This window comes from Physella acuta, unplaced genomic scaffold (assembly GCF_028476545.2).
Source record: "Physella acuta isolate Inbredline_101_S28 unplaced genomic scaffold, ASM2847654v3 ptg001173l, whole genome shotgun sequence".
Classification (NCBI taxonomy): domain Eukaryota; kingdom Metazoa; phylum Mollusca; class Gastropoda; family Physidae; genus Physella; species Physella acuta.
In genome coordinates, this window is record NW_026732690.1 from 81508 (window position 1) to 95922 (window position 14415).

General features: G+C 38.0%; 1 protein-coding gene across 1 annotated transcript in view; it reads left to right on the forward strand.

The window, feature by feature from the left end:
- LOC131956742 (dynein beta chain, ciliary) overlaps positions 1 to 14415 on the forward strand; it is a 69598-nt gene that overhangs the window by 30053 nt on the left and 25130 nt on the right. The window contains exons 18-32 of the mRNA XM_059321320.1: positions 4790 to 5031; positions 5743 to 5845; positions 6138 to 6364; positions 7105 to 7359; positions 7733 to 7902; positions 8669 to 8891; positions 9861 to 10064; positions 10197 to 10409; positions 10612 to 10800; positions 11143 to 11388; positions 11897 to 11989; positions 12197 to 12328; positions 12778 to 12996; positions 13313 to 13453; positions 13962 to 14087. Coding sequence (XP_059177303.1) covers positions 4790 to 5031; positions 5743 to 5845; positions 6138 to 6364; positions 7105 to 7359; positions 7733 to 7902; positions 8669 to 8891; positions 9861 to 10064; positions 10197 to 10409; positions 10612 to 10800; positions 11143 to 11388; positions 11897 to 11989; positions 12197 to 12328; positions 12778 to 12996; positions 13313 to 13453; positions 13962 to 14087 — 2783 coding nt within the window. The remainder of the gene's footprint in view (positions 1 to 4789; positions 5032 to 5742; positions 5846 to 6137; positions 6365 to 7104; positions 7360 to 7732; positions 7903 to 8668; positions 8892 to 9860; positions 10065 to 10196; positions 10410 to 10611; positions 10801 to 11142; positions 11389 to 11896; positions 11990 to 12196; positions 12329 to 12777; positions 12997 to 13312; positions 13454 to 13961; positions 14088 to 14415) is intronic.

Below are 14415 nucleotides of genomic sequence, written 5' to 3' on the forward strand. Positions count from 1 at the left end.
GACAGGTGAGTTATAGGTGACAGGTGGGTTATAGGGGACAGGTGAGTTATAGGGGACAGGTGAGTTATAGGGGACAGGTGAGTTATAGGGGACAGGTGGGTTATAGGGGACAGGTGGGTTGTAGGTGACAGGTGGGTTATAGGGGACAGGTGGGTTGTAGGTGACAGGTGAGTTATAGGGGACAGGTGAGTTATAGGGGACAGGTGGGTTATAGGGGACAGGTGGGTTATAGGTGGGTTATAGGGGACAGGTGAGTTATAGGGGACAGGTGGGTTGTAGGTGACAGGTGGGTTATAGGTGGGTTATAGGGGACAGGTGGGTTATAGGGGACAGGTGGGTTGTAGGTGACAGGTGAGTTATAGGTGAGTTATAGGGGACAGGTGGGTTATAGGGGACAGGTGGGTTATAGGTGGGTTATAGGGGACAGGTGAGTTATAGGGGACAGGTGGGTTGTAGGTGACAGGTGGGTTATAGGTGGGTTATAGGGGACAGGTGGGTTATAGGGGACAGGTGGGTTGTAGGTGACAGGTGAGTTATAGGTGAGTTATAGGGGACAGGTGAGTTATAGGGGACAGGTGGGTTATAGGGGACAGGTGGGTTATAGGTGACAGGTGAGTTATAGGTGAGTTATAGGGGACAGGTGAGTTATAGGGAACAGGTGAGTTATAAGGGACAGGTGGTTTATAGGTGACAGGTGGGTTATAGGTGGGTTATAGGGGACAGGTGAGTTATAGGGAACAGGTGAGTTATAGGGGACAGGTGAGTTATAGGGGACAGGTGAGTTATAGGGGACAGGTGAGTTATAGGGGACAGGTGGGTTATAGGTGGGTTATAGGGGACAGGTGAGTTATAGGGGACAGGTGAGTTATAGGGGACAGGTGAGTTATAGGGGAAAGGTGAGTTATAGGGGACAGGTGAGTTATAGGGGACAGGTGAGTTATAGGGGAAAGGTGAGTTATAGGGGACAGGTGAGTTATAGGGGACAGGTGAGTTAAAGGGGACAGGTGAGTTATAGGGGACAGGTGAGTTAAAGGGGACAGGTGGGTTGTAGGTGACAGGTGGGTTGTAGGGGACAGGTGGGTTATAGGTGGCAGGTGAGATATAGGGGACAGGTGGGTTGTAGGGGACAGGTGGGTTATGGGGGACAGGTGAGTTATAGGGGACAGGTGGGTTGTAGGGGAAGTGTGAGTTACAGGGGACAGGTGGGTTATAGGGGACATGTGAGTTATAGGGGACAGGTGAGTTATAGGGGACAGGTGGGTTTTAGGGGACAGGTGGGTTTTAGGGGACAGGTGGGTTTTAGGGGACAGGTGAGTTATAGGGGACAGGTGAGTTATAGGTGAGTTATAGGGGACAGGTGGGTTTTAGGGGACAGTTGGGTTTTAGGGGACAGGTGGGTTTTAGGGAACAGGTGGGTTATAGGTGGGTTATAGGGGACAGGTGAGTTATAGGTGACAGGTGGGTTATAGGGGACAGGTGAGTTAAAGGGGACAGGTGAGTTATAGGGGACAGGTGAGTTATAGGGGACAGGTGAGTTATAGGGGACAGGTGGGTTGTAGGGGACAGGTGGGTTATAGGGGACAGGTGAGTTATAGGGGACAGGTGAGTTATAGGGGACAGGTGAGTTATAGGGGACAGGTGAGTTATAGGGGACAGGTGAGTTATAGGGGACAGGTGGGTTATAAGTGAGTTATAGGGGACAGGTGAGTTATAGGGGACAGGTGAGTTATAGGGGACAGGTGAGTTATAGGGGACAGGTGAGTTATAGGGGACAGGTGGGTTATAAGTGAGTTATAGGGGACAGGTGAGTTATAGGGGACAGGTGAGTTATAGGGGACAGGTGGGTTATAAGTGAGTTATAGAGGACAGGTGAGTTATAGGGGACAGGTGAGTTATAGGGGACAGGTGGGTTATAGGTGGGTTATAGGGGACAGGTGAGTTATAGGGGACAGGTGAGTTATAGGGGACAGGTGAGTTATAGGGGAAAGGTGAGTTATAGGGGACAGGTGAGTTATAGGGGACAGGTGAGTTATAGGGGAAAGGTGAGTTATAGGGGACAGGTGGGTTATAGGTGGGTTATAGGGGACAGGTGAGTTATAGGGGACAGGTGGGTTATAGGGGACAGGTGAGTTAAAGGGGACAGGTGAGTTATAGGGGACAGGTGAGTTATAGGGGACAGGTGGGTTTTAGGGAACAGGTGGGTTATAGGTGGGTTATAGGGGACAGGTGAGTTATAGGTGACAGGTGAGTTATAGGGGACAGGTGAGTTATAGGGGACAGGTGGGTTATAAGTGAGTTATAGGGGACAGGTGAGTTATAGGGGACAGGTGAGTTAAAGGGGACAGGTGAGTTATAGGGGACAGGTGAGTTATAGGGGACAGGTGAGTTATAGGGGACAGGTGGGTTATAAGTGAGTTATAGGGGACAGGTGAGTTATAGGGGACAGGTGAGTTATAGGGGACAGGTGGGTTATAGGTGGGTTATAGGGGACAGGTGAGTTATAGGGGACAGGTGAGTTATAGGGGAAAGGTGAGTTATAGGGGACAGGTGAGTTATAGGGGACAGGTGAGTTATAGGGGACAGGTGGGTTATAAGTGAGTTATAGGGGACAGGTGAGTTATAGGGGACAGGTGAGTTATAGGGGACAGGTGGGTTATAGGTGGGTTATAGGGGACAGGTGAGTTATAGGGGACAGGTGAGTTATAGGGGAAAGGTGAGTTATAGGGGACAGGTGAGTTATAGGGGACAGGTGAGTTATAGGGGAAAGGTGAGTTATAGGGGACAGGTGAGTTATAGGGGACAGGTGAGTTATAGGGGACAGGTGAGTTATAGGGGACATGTGGGTTGTAGGTGACAGGTGGGTTATAGGTGACAGGTGAGATATAGGGGACAGGTGAGTTATAGGGGACAGGTGGGTTATAGGGGACAGGTGGGTTGTAGGTGACAGGTGGGTTATAGAGGACAGGTGGGTTATAGGGGACAGGTGGGTTGTAGGTGACAGGTGGGTTATAGGTGGCAGGTGAGATATAGGGGACAGGTGGGTTGTAGGTGACAGGAGAGTTATAGGGGACAGGTGAGTTATAGGGGACAGGTGGGTTATAGGGGACAGGTGGGTTATAGGTGGGTTATAGGGGACAGGTGAGTTATAGGGGACAGGTGGGTTGTAGGTGACAGGTGGGTTATAGGTGGGTTATAGGGGACAGGTGGGTTATAGGGGACAGGTGGGTTGTAGGTGACAGGTGAGTTATAGGGGACAGGTGAGTTATAGGGGACAGGTGGGTTATAGGGGACAGGTGGGTTATAGGTGACAGGTGAGTTATAGGTGAGTTATAGGGGACAGGTGAGTTATAGGGAACAGGTGAGTTATAAGGGACAGGTGGTTTATAGGTGACAGGTGGGTTATAGGTGGGTTATAGGGGACAGGTGAGTTATAGGGAACAGGTGAGTTATAGGGGACAGGTGAGTTATAGGGGACAGGTGAGTTATAGGGGACAGGTGGGTTATAGGTGAGTTATAGGGGACAGGTGAGTTATAGGGGACAGGTGAGTTATAGGGGACAGGTGGGTTATAGGTGGGTTATAGGGGACAGGTGAGTTATAGGGGACAGGTGAGTTATAGGGGACAGGTGAGTTATAGGGGAAAGGTGAGTTATAGGGGACAGGTGAGTTATAGGGGACAGGTGAGTTATAGGGGAAAGGTGAGTTATAGGGGACAGGTGAGTTATAGGGGACAGGTGAGTTATAGGGGACATGTGGGTTGTAGGTGACAGGTGGGTTATAGGTGACAGGTGAGATATAGGGGACAGGTGAGTTATAGGGGACAGGTGAGTTATAGGGGACATGTGGGTTGTAGGTGACAGGTGGGTTATAGGGGAAAGGTGGGTTATAGGGGACAGGTGGGTTGTAGGTGACAGGTGGGTTATAGGTGGCAGGTGAGATATAGGGGACAGGTGGGTTGTAGGTGACAGGTGAGTTATAGGGGACAGGTGAGTTATAGGGGACAGGTGGGTTATAGGGGACAGGTGGGTTATAGGTGGGTTATAGGGGACAGGTGAGTTATAGGGGACAGGTGGGTTGTAGGTGACAGGTGGGTTATAGGTGGGTTATAGGGGACAGGTGGGTTATAGGGGACAGGTGGGTTGTAGGTGACAGGTGAGGTATAGGGGACAGGTGAGTTATAGGGGACAGGTGGGTTATAGGGGACAGGTGGGTTATAGGTGACAGGTGAGTTATAGGTGAGTTATAGGGGACAGGTGAGTTATAGGGAACAGGTGAGTTATAAGGGACAGGTGGTTTATAGGTGACAGGTGGGTTATAGGTGGGTTATAGGGGACAGGTGAGTTATAGGGAAAAGGTGAGTTATAGGGGACAGGTGGTTTATAGGTCACAGATTGAATAGGTAACATATACCTTATGGTCTGGAGGTGGGTTATAAATAACATGTGGGTTTTTGGCAGGGAGGTAATTGTTGACTTTACGTTAACATTTGAGTTTTGACCGGTCAACTATAGATGTGTTTACTGGTGAAATAGAGCTGATATTGAACTGTAGCAGTAAGATAAGATAGAAAGAGTTAGCTAACATTGTCTGACATACATGTAACATAACAGGCGGGTTGCTGCTGAAAAGTGCTTGTGTTGACTTGGGTATAGATAATAGGTGTTATTTTTATGCTTGCACGCCAATATTTTGCAATACAAGTATAGCAATTAATTTCAAGTTAATTTAAATGTAAGATAAATCCATGCCTACACACCCGCACTAAAAATATGTTTCGTATCGAATATCAGATATCTGGGACTACATTGCGGATATCCTAAAACAAATCCAAGATCTCACATCGAAAGTCCAGCAAACCAAAGATAATGTGGAGAAACTGAAGACCATCATGGCGACCTGGTCGCAGACACCTTTATTTGAGAGGAAAGAGAAACTGGACAATCTATTAGGACTTGTTGACCGAGCTGAAACAGTTAAAAAGCGATACAACGAAATTACGTCGGCGGGAGTTGAAGTTCTGGAGTTGATGGAGGTACGAAATTTAACAAAAGTGAACCAGGTTTTTTGCTATGTTAGGTACAAATAGTTTAGCCTAAACTAAGAAGTTACTACAGAATATATTTAGAATTCTAGATCTAGACTCTAGATCGATCAAAGCCTAGATCTAGATCCAGACTCTAGATCTAGATACTGATAGTAGATAGGCATATTCCAAACGCTTTTAAATTAATTATGTCAACGACGAATGACTAATATTTTTTTTTCATTTTCTATAGGCCTAATCTAATATAGATTTCTAATTAATATTAAAGATGTTACGCTTTTGTTGTGTTTTTATGATGCGAGGTTTGCTTAACTTTATTAAACTTGTGCTAGGTCTAACTTAAATAATTAAAATAATAGATTCTAAATATTTAAAATAAAAATAATATATGAATATTGACTAGATCTAGTCTAGATCTAGATCTACAATCTAGATCTAGATCTAGAGATCTACATCTAGAATCTAGATCTATAACCATTAACTAATCTAGAATGAATCTATACTAGATCTATAATAATACTATTAGTGTATTGGTAACTACTAGATCTAGATTTCTACAATAGTCTACATGACATTATTAATGACAATATTTGAATATGTACCTTTTCGGACGTCTACTAGATCTAGATCTATAGATCTTTCTAAAATTCTAAATAATTCTGAATATGATTACCAATACATTTCCCAATTCTTTTTTAGATGAACAGAGAACTGTTTGATGCTGATGTAACATCAGTACATTGGCAAAAATATGTTGATTATCTTGATGCCATGGTTGTAGATGGGTTTGCTCATCTTATAGGTCAGTTGAACTGCAGTTAAAAAGAAAATTAAAATAACCAGTAGTTACATTAGGGAAAAGGCATTGTATTTTTAAAAAAACCTCTTAATAAAAATCTGCAATAACTTTGAGATCCTTTAGGGGTCTAGTTCTATCTTGATGCCACATATCTTCTTTTTAGACATCAGAACATTTTGATCATTTGTTATACTTGTATAATTACCAAAACCACTCATTAAATCTGTAACCATTGTGATATTTAATAATCATCATGCGTACAAAATACTTATGTCAAATATTCTTCCTCGCTTAGCTTGTAGCATGAAGTATCTTATAGAGAACTCCACTCCTGAAAAGACAATAGGGCCATTGTTTGAGGTTCTGTTAGAGCTCCATGCCCCTAAGATGACATTTATTCCTGACGTTGAACCAGGGGCACAGGGTGGATTCTGGGATTTAATTGAAAGTTTAATAGCAGATATTTATACTCAAGCATCTCTGATACCCAGGTTAAAATTAGGAGACCAGGGCACCTACGAGGTGAGTGTTAATACTTTAGTTTCATACAAAGATGTTAGGCCAATATCCTACATCATCATCTGTAAGTTTTGGATTGTTGTTTTTACTGTCGCTAGGGCTGTTAGTTTCAGGATTAAAGTCAGGGTTGGGATTATAGCTAAAGGTAGAATTCTGGCAAGGATTTAGGTAATGATATGAACATAAACATAACTTCAATATGGCCTGTGAGAATTTTAAGTACAATATTTTTTAATGTCTTAATTTGGGCTTCTGTTTGAATGAAGATAATAATGCTTATTATCTCATAATTTTTCTTTTCATGCTTCTATTTTCTTTATTTTATGACTTAAAAGTTATTTTAAAATCTACTAACCTTACTACTTTTAACTGGAATCAAGTATGATACTCAAATAGTTACTATACTGACAACCTTTGTTTAATGTCTATGCTTAACAATATGTTGGTATCAAGGTTTATCACATATTATGTCAAATTTTATATATTTTGCCTTTTAATTTTTTACCTTTTTGTTGTATTTCTGGACGGGCAGTAAAGAGACTAACAGTGGGCATAAAACTGCCTGTAAATCTAATCCATTTCCTGTTTTGTTTTATTTGCTGAAAGCTAGTATTTGCTTAGTATTTTTGTTTTAACAATTCATATTTTAAAACATTGGGAATAATCAGTAATAAGAACTAGGATACATGCATTTACTTGTTTAATTATATTATAATTAAAGTTCATGTTTTTTTTTGTTTTAGCAAGGAATAGAGAGTAACTCAGAAATTATAGACTTGAAAGACATGCTACTTGATGCCGTTGATAAGGTTATTCTGGAAATAATGCAGTATAGAGATGGACTTAACTCTTACTCCAGCCTGTGGGTTGAAGACAGACAGGAATATATGAATTTTTTTCTAAAATATAACCACAAGCCGACACAAGAAGAAATTTCTGTAGCAGGAGATGAAGGAATTCCAGAATGTGCTCCCACATTGCCTCAGTTTAAGGAAATGGTTAGTTCTTCGTTGGTTTTATTATCATTAACAATTAACGCTGTATGCAAATAATTTTTTTCCACTTAATTTTCTTCAATAAAATATTGTATTTGATAACCCAAAATCAAATTTTATAATTTGAGCCAATTAAATATAGATCTAGGTCTATTAATTAATTTTAGAAAAAAGTTAGCTTTTTAAAAATGTTTTTAACAGTTGAAAATTATTTTTCTGTGTTGATAATTTTACCAAGCTGATTAGATGAGTTTGTTCACGAAGTTGGACTTGTTGTCTGAATCCTCCACCATATTCTCAATTAAGAACGAAGAAGAAGAAGATGAGTTTATTTATTTTAGCAGTGAAATATTTAACTCTACTATTATTTTTGCAGATTGATTATTATGAGAAATTGTATGTTGAGATTGAACAAATACAAGCCATTCAAGTCTTCTCCAAATGGCTTCGTGTGGATGCACGGTCATTCAAGCAAGGTTTGCTCAACGTTGTCAAGCGATGGAGCCATATGTTCAAGCAGCATCTCATTGATAAAGTCACAGGAGGGTAAATTTATAACACTAAACTAGTGTGATGGATTTTAAAAGCTAACTTGTAGTGCTGCGTAGTTAAGGAGAATTAGATATTTTAAATTGACATGGTCAGCTTTGTAATGTTGATAGCTGAACACAAGGGATAGCATATATGAGATGAAAGATAAAATAACAGGAATAAGTGGGGGGGGGGGGGGGACACCATGACATAAACCTGCTAATGATAAAAAAAACATGCTACATCAAGCTGTATTTATAACCGACTATAGATAAAAATTGTTAGTATTATATCTGAGCACAGTTTAAAGCAATCACTGAGAGGGGGGGGGGGGGGGGGGGTTGAGTGTGGAAGCTACATTAACTCAACGTTGTAAAATATGCCTGCTGAGGTAAACGGTTTGGTTGAGAATCGTAATAACTTGTATGTTAATCAATGTATTGGGGGGGGGGGGGGGGGGGGGGGGGAGGGGGTAAAGAAACTAAATACATAAAAAGATATAAGTCAGTGTGTCTATCCATGCGTATATACATATATATATATATATATATATATATATATATATATATATATATATATATATATATATATATATATATATGAATGCATATATATAAAGCAAATTGGTCGGGTGCTCGATAGGGCACTTCCTGGCACTGCAAGCGCTTCAAATTTATCAGGCTCCTGCCTTGGGGCAATAGAACAGGGGGGCTGAGGTTTATCATACTATTTGTGAATGAGATTATTCCCCTTGCTTTCATTATTGTGAATCTCTTTACAGACTTGATGGGCTGCAAGAGTTTATTGTGAAAACTAACAAAGGCCTGTCTAAAGAGCCCAAAGATGGGGACTACCACGGTCTCGTTGACATCATGGGTTTGTTGAACGCTGTCCGGGACAGGCAGCCTGAAACAGATGTCATGTTTGAGCCTTTGAAGCAAACTATCGACATGCTCAAACTGTGTGGTGTGGAGATGTCGGAGAAAGTTTACCTGCAATTAGAGGTTAGTGTGGTTGGTGTGAGAAAGTTTACCTGCAGTTAGAGGTTAGTGTGATTTGGTCTGAGAAAGTTTACCTACAATTAGAGGTTAGTGTGATTTGGTCTGAGAATGTTTACCTGCAATTAGAGGTTAGTGTGATGTGGTCTGAGAATGTTTACCTGCAATTAGAGGTTAGTGTGATTTGGTCTGAGAATGTTTACCTGCAATTAGAGGTTAGTGTGATGTGGTCTGAGAATGTTTACCTACAATTAGAGGTTAGTGTGATTTGGTCTGAGAATGTTGACCTGCAATTAGAGGTTAGTGTGATTTGGTCTGAGAAAGTTTACCTGCAATTAGAGGTTAGTGTGATTTGGTCTGAGAAAGTTTACCTGCAGTTAGAGGTTAGTGTGATTTGGTCTGAGAACGTTTACCTGCAATTAGAGGTTAGTGTGGTTGGTGTGAGAAAGTTTACCTGCAATTAGAGGTTAGTGTGATTTGGTCTGAGAACGTTGACCTGCAATTAGAGGTTAGTGTGATGTGGTCTGAGAAAGTTTACCTGCAATTAGAGGTTAGTGTGATTTGGTCTGAGAAAGTTTACCTGCAATTAGAGGTTAGTGTGATTTGGTCTGAGAACGTTTACCTACAATTAGAGGTTAGTGTGGTTGGTGTGAGAAAGTTTACCTGCAGTAAAAGGTTAGTATGTTGTGGTCTGAGAAAGTTTACCTGCAGTTAGAGGTTAGTATGTTGTGGTCTGAGAAAATTTACCTGCAGTTAGAGGTTAGTATGTTGTGGTCTAAGAAAGTTTACCAGCAATTAGAGGCTATTTACATTCAAAGATGAATAATTTCTTACTTTGGTTTATTACACTGCTACATTTTTTTTTGCGCTAAGATTAAAACACCAAAGCCAAATTTAAAGCTTACATTTTGATTAGAAAAATATTTTTACCCTTATTAGTCTTGGTTTAAAAATATATTTTGATTATTTTTTTAGGAACTTCCAGATAAATGGACTCAACTTAAAAAGAAAGTGATGATCATGAAGCAAGCAGTTGTGCCCCTGCAACAAAACCAAGTCGCCAAAATTAAAAGAAAGATGGTGTCTTTTGATGTCAAGCAGCACACCTACAGAGAAAACTTTAGAAAGTGTCCTGCTTTCTTTTTCAATTGTACCAAGCCTTACATAATTATAAATGGTGTAAGTTTTATGATAGGGTTCATTGTCGTGTATCATTTAAAACTTTAAATATTTATCTGACAAAACTTGAATTTCTTTGTGTTGGAAAGAAGATTTTTAATTTTGCTTGATACAAACAATGTTATTCTACAGTGCCATGAAGAAATTACAGAAATGGAAAAAGAAATGGCGGAAATGCAGGAGTCTGCAAAAATATTTGACGTGCAGCTTCCAGATTTCAAGCAACTGAAAGTCTGCCGCTCAGAGCTGAGACTGCTAAAAATTCTATGGGACTATGTAATAATGGTCAGAATGATGTTTGCATTCTGGAATAATATTCTCTGGGCAGATATTGATGTTGAACAGGTAAATATACCAACAAAGTTCAAAAATTAATTTCTCCAATGCTTCAGATTTATACTTTATTGACTTTTCATTTTACTTTTAACATAATAAAAATATAATAAAAAGAAATGCAATTATTACAGCAATTATTAAAATGTATAAATTGACATTAAAGTTCAAAAGAGATTGCTGTATATAGGTGTTTCAACCTTTTAATCCATAGATGGATGTTGACTGTAAAAAGCTGTCCAAAGAAATTCGCACCTTGGATAAAGAAATGAGGTCCTGGGATGTTTACCTGGGCCTAGAGAATGAGCTGAAGAACATGATCACATCTCTGAGGGCAGTTGGTGAGCTGCAGAACCCTGCTATCAGGGACAGACATTGGAACGAGCTCATGAATGCAACTCAGGTAGGATGGTCTGCTATTCACTGAAAAAAAAGTTTTCAAACATGGTTGCTAGATTTGCCTGAACTTAAAAATTTTATACAACATGTATGAGTGATAAATACTCTAAAGAACTAAAGAAATGAATAATTTATAAAACAAATGTATAATGTAAAGTTTTAATATATTTATTCCTTCACACACAACTCCTTGAAAACTGCAGATTCCATTTGAATCTGAATTTTTACCTATCCTTATTTTTCCAAAAGCTTATTTTTAATTTTAATTTTTTTACTTTTCAGATGTGTTTTGCCAAACACACAACTCTAGAATATTTACTTTTCAAAACCAAACTTTACTTTTCAGGTGAGTTTTGCCATGAACAAAGACACCACGCTGGAAGATTTGCTGAACCTGAACCTCCACAAGTTTGAGGACGATGTCCATGGTATTGTGGACAAGGCTGTGAAGGAAACCAGCATGGAAAAAACTCTGAGAGAGTTTGGTGTCACATGGGCCAACATGGCCTTCATACATCATGAGCATCCAAGGACCAAAATAACTTTACTGACAGCCGAAGAAGAAGTTATTGAGACTCTTGAGGATAACCAAGTAAGTTGGATTAAGAGTTTTTTATAAATTACAAAATCATGATTTGTGTTAGTTGTCTGTCAGGGCTGAATGAATGCAGGATCATCCTACTTAATATGTCTATCATAAGCTTTGGCCTACTGACATCAGGCTAAACATAGATTGGATTTGCTGTGATTTATGAAGTTAAAATTTAAAATAAATTTGTATTGATGCATTTTGGTTCATGAATAGTGTTTTTCCAGAGATTAGGATTAAGTGTTAATATTTTAACTTAGCTTAGTTATTATACTAAAGAAAAAATACATGATGACACAGGCAGTAAATATCTGAGTTTTCAGAAATTATATGTGTTCTAAATTTGTTGGATGCTTACACTCTTGTAAACTTGATGGCATCTTTATTTAAATTTAAAGCTATAAATTATTTCAAATTTTGGCCAAGTTTTAAAAAATAAAATGGAATTATATCTTGAAAAGTTTTATAAAAATAAAAGCAATTTCACATTATGTATGTAACTTTTCTGTAGGTACAACTACAAAACATGATGACATCAAAGTATATTGCCCACTTTCTGGAGCAGGTGTCTACCTGGCAGCAAAAGTTGTCTGTCACAGACCAGGTGAGAATTGATGCTGTTTTTTTTTTATAAATCTAGTCATTTAGAAATTTTAACTTTTACAATTGAATGATCATTATATTAGAATTTCATTGTATGACTAGTCATGTGACAATGTCACTTTTTTTTTTTAACTGCAGGAAAAATTAAATCTCTCTGTATTTTCTTTTTATCAATCTTTTTATTGTTAATTGAAAATTCCTTCCATAGGTAATATCAATCTACATGCAAGTTCAGCGGACTTGGCAACATTTGGAAAGTATTTTTATTGGAAGTGAAGACATAAGAAAACAGCTTCCAGAGGATACTGACAGATTTGAAAGAGTTGATAGCAGTTTTAAGGTGAGATCATAAAATGGAATAATCATCTTAGCAGTATATATAGCTTTTAAAAAATTGCCAACAAATCTCTTACTGAGATTGTTGAATTCTTAAGTAATTTTCTAAATATATAAAAACCTGCAATATTTCTAGCTACTAAATCTACATAATTAACCAACATATGATACTAATTAAAAAAATTAATAAACAAAATTTCTGTGTATAAAAAACACAGTATCATTGCGTATAAATGTACAATAAGTAAACGTTTTTATTGCTTTGTTGTAAATGAAATTTTATTCTGGACAATATATTTTACTACAATGCTTAGCGTTGTGTTAAATAGTATTATTTTCATCTAGCAGTTTTTTAAAAAAAAGTTTTTAAAAAACAATTCCAATTTTTATCTCAATATTTAAAATAATTCTGAATGAGCAATTACAATGTTTCAAATAAAATTATTCCAACAGGAAATAGCCAGGGAAATGAGTGTGACCACTATAGTTGTGGATGCTTGCACACAGCCTAGACTCTACGAAAGACTTGACCTGATTCAGAAAGAGTTAGTCAAGTGTGAGAAAGCTTTAGCTGAATACCTGGAAACAAAACGGCTTGCCTTTCCACGTTTCTATTTCGTTTCATCGGCTGATCTCTTGGATATTTTATCCAATGGCAACAATCCACCTGTGGTGAGAAAATTTACTTTGTTAGTAGTTCTGAGGTTTTTTTTAAAATCATTTTTTATATTATAATTATATTTGATTAATTAGTGAACATTTTAGTTTCTAAAAATAGCTACAATAATTATAACATAAAATTAAGATTAACCAATTTTTAAAGTTATATGTAGTATAATCACTGAATATATAATAAAAAACTATGAAGAATTTACCAGATTAAATTTGTATGCTATTGAATGAACACGTTTAAAAATTGATGTTTGGATTGGATTTGTAATTCCATTAATATGAAGTGTTTAATGCTTTCAATCATTGTTTTTTCCAGGTGGCTAAGCAGCTGACTAAACTGTTTGACAGTTTAGCTAACTTAGAAATTAGTAAAACAGATCCACCAACAGCCTCTGCCATGTTCAGTAAGGAAGGGGAGAGAATTAAGCTTGAGCATGTGTGTGACTTGTCTGGTCAAGTAAGTGAAGCCTCCTTGATATGATACTTAACTTGCTAATTTATTGCAGTAATTAAAAAAAAAGGTAGTGTATGTAGCAGTAACCTCACAAAACAATACATATTTTTAAAACACTTTTTGCATATATCTACCATTAACATTTCTGAATACTTTTATAACATTATATCAACTATTTACTATATGCTTGTAGTTTAGACAAAGCACTCATTAAGAAAAAATAATGACATTTTCTCAGAATTTGAAAAGCGGGAAGAAAATATTTTAAAAAACCCCAAATATTTAAGTAAACAGATTTACTATGATGTACCAAGTTTAAATAGTAGATACTAACAGCACACTCAAAAAAACTAATTCATTCTGAAACACAATTGGAAAATGGAGTACATCTAATGAGAATTATGTAGTTCATTTAATTATAATGAATTTCTTTACTTTGTAAACTAAATGGGTGTGACCAAGTGTAAAACAAAGGATAAGCTGACCATGAGATCAATTTGTTGTGGCACAGGTGGAGGTGTGGCTCAACAGAGTGGAGGATGACATGAAAGCCACCATACGTAAGGAGATGGGGGAAGCTGTTACATCATATGAGGAGAAGCCCAGAGAGAAATGGATTTTTGATTACCCAGCACAGGTTGTGTAATTAATTTGCACCTTAATGATTCCAGCTAATAAAGTAGGCTATTTTTGAGTGTCTAAAAGCACAGAAAGTTATTGGTAAAAATCAAAGGCTGCTTTTAAGAAATGAGGGGAGAGAATGCAGCCCATACTTATTCATTTATTACATATTATTGTACAAGATGTTAAATATTGATTTTTTGCCTGATTTGTTCTTTAAGCTTCCTTATTGATATATTTAAAGATGCATACGTGTTTTAGATTGCCTAATATTGTTAAAAACAATAAAACTGTTTTATAGGTATATAAATAATTTGTTAACCAAATATTATCAAAAAATATAA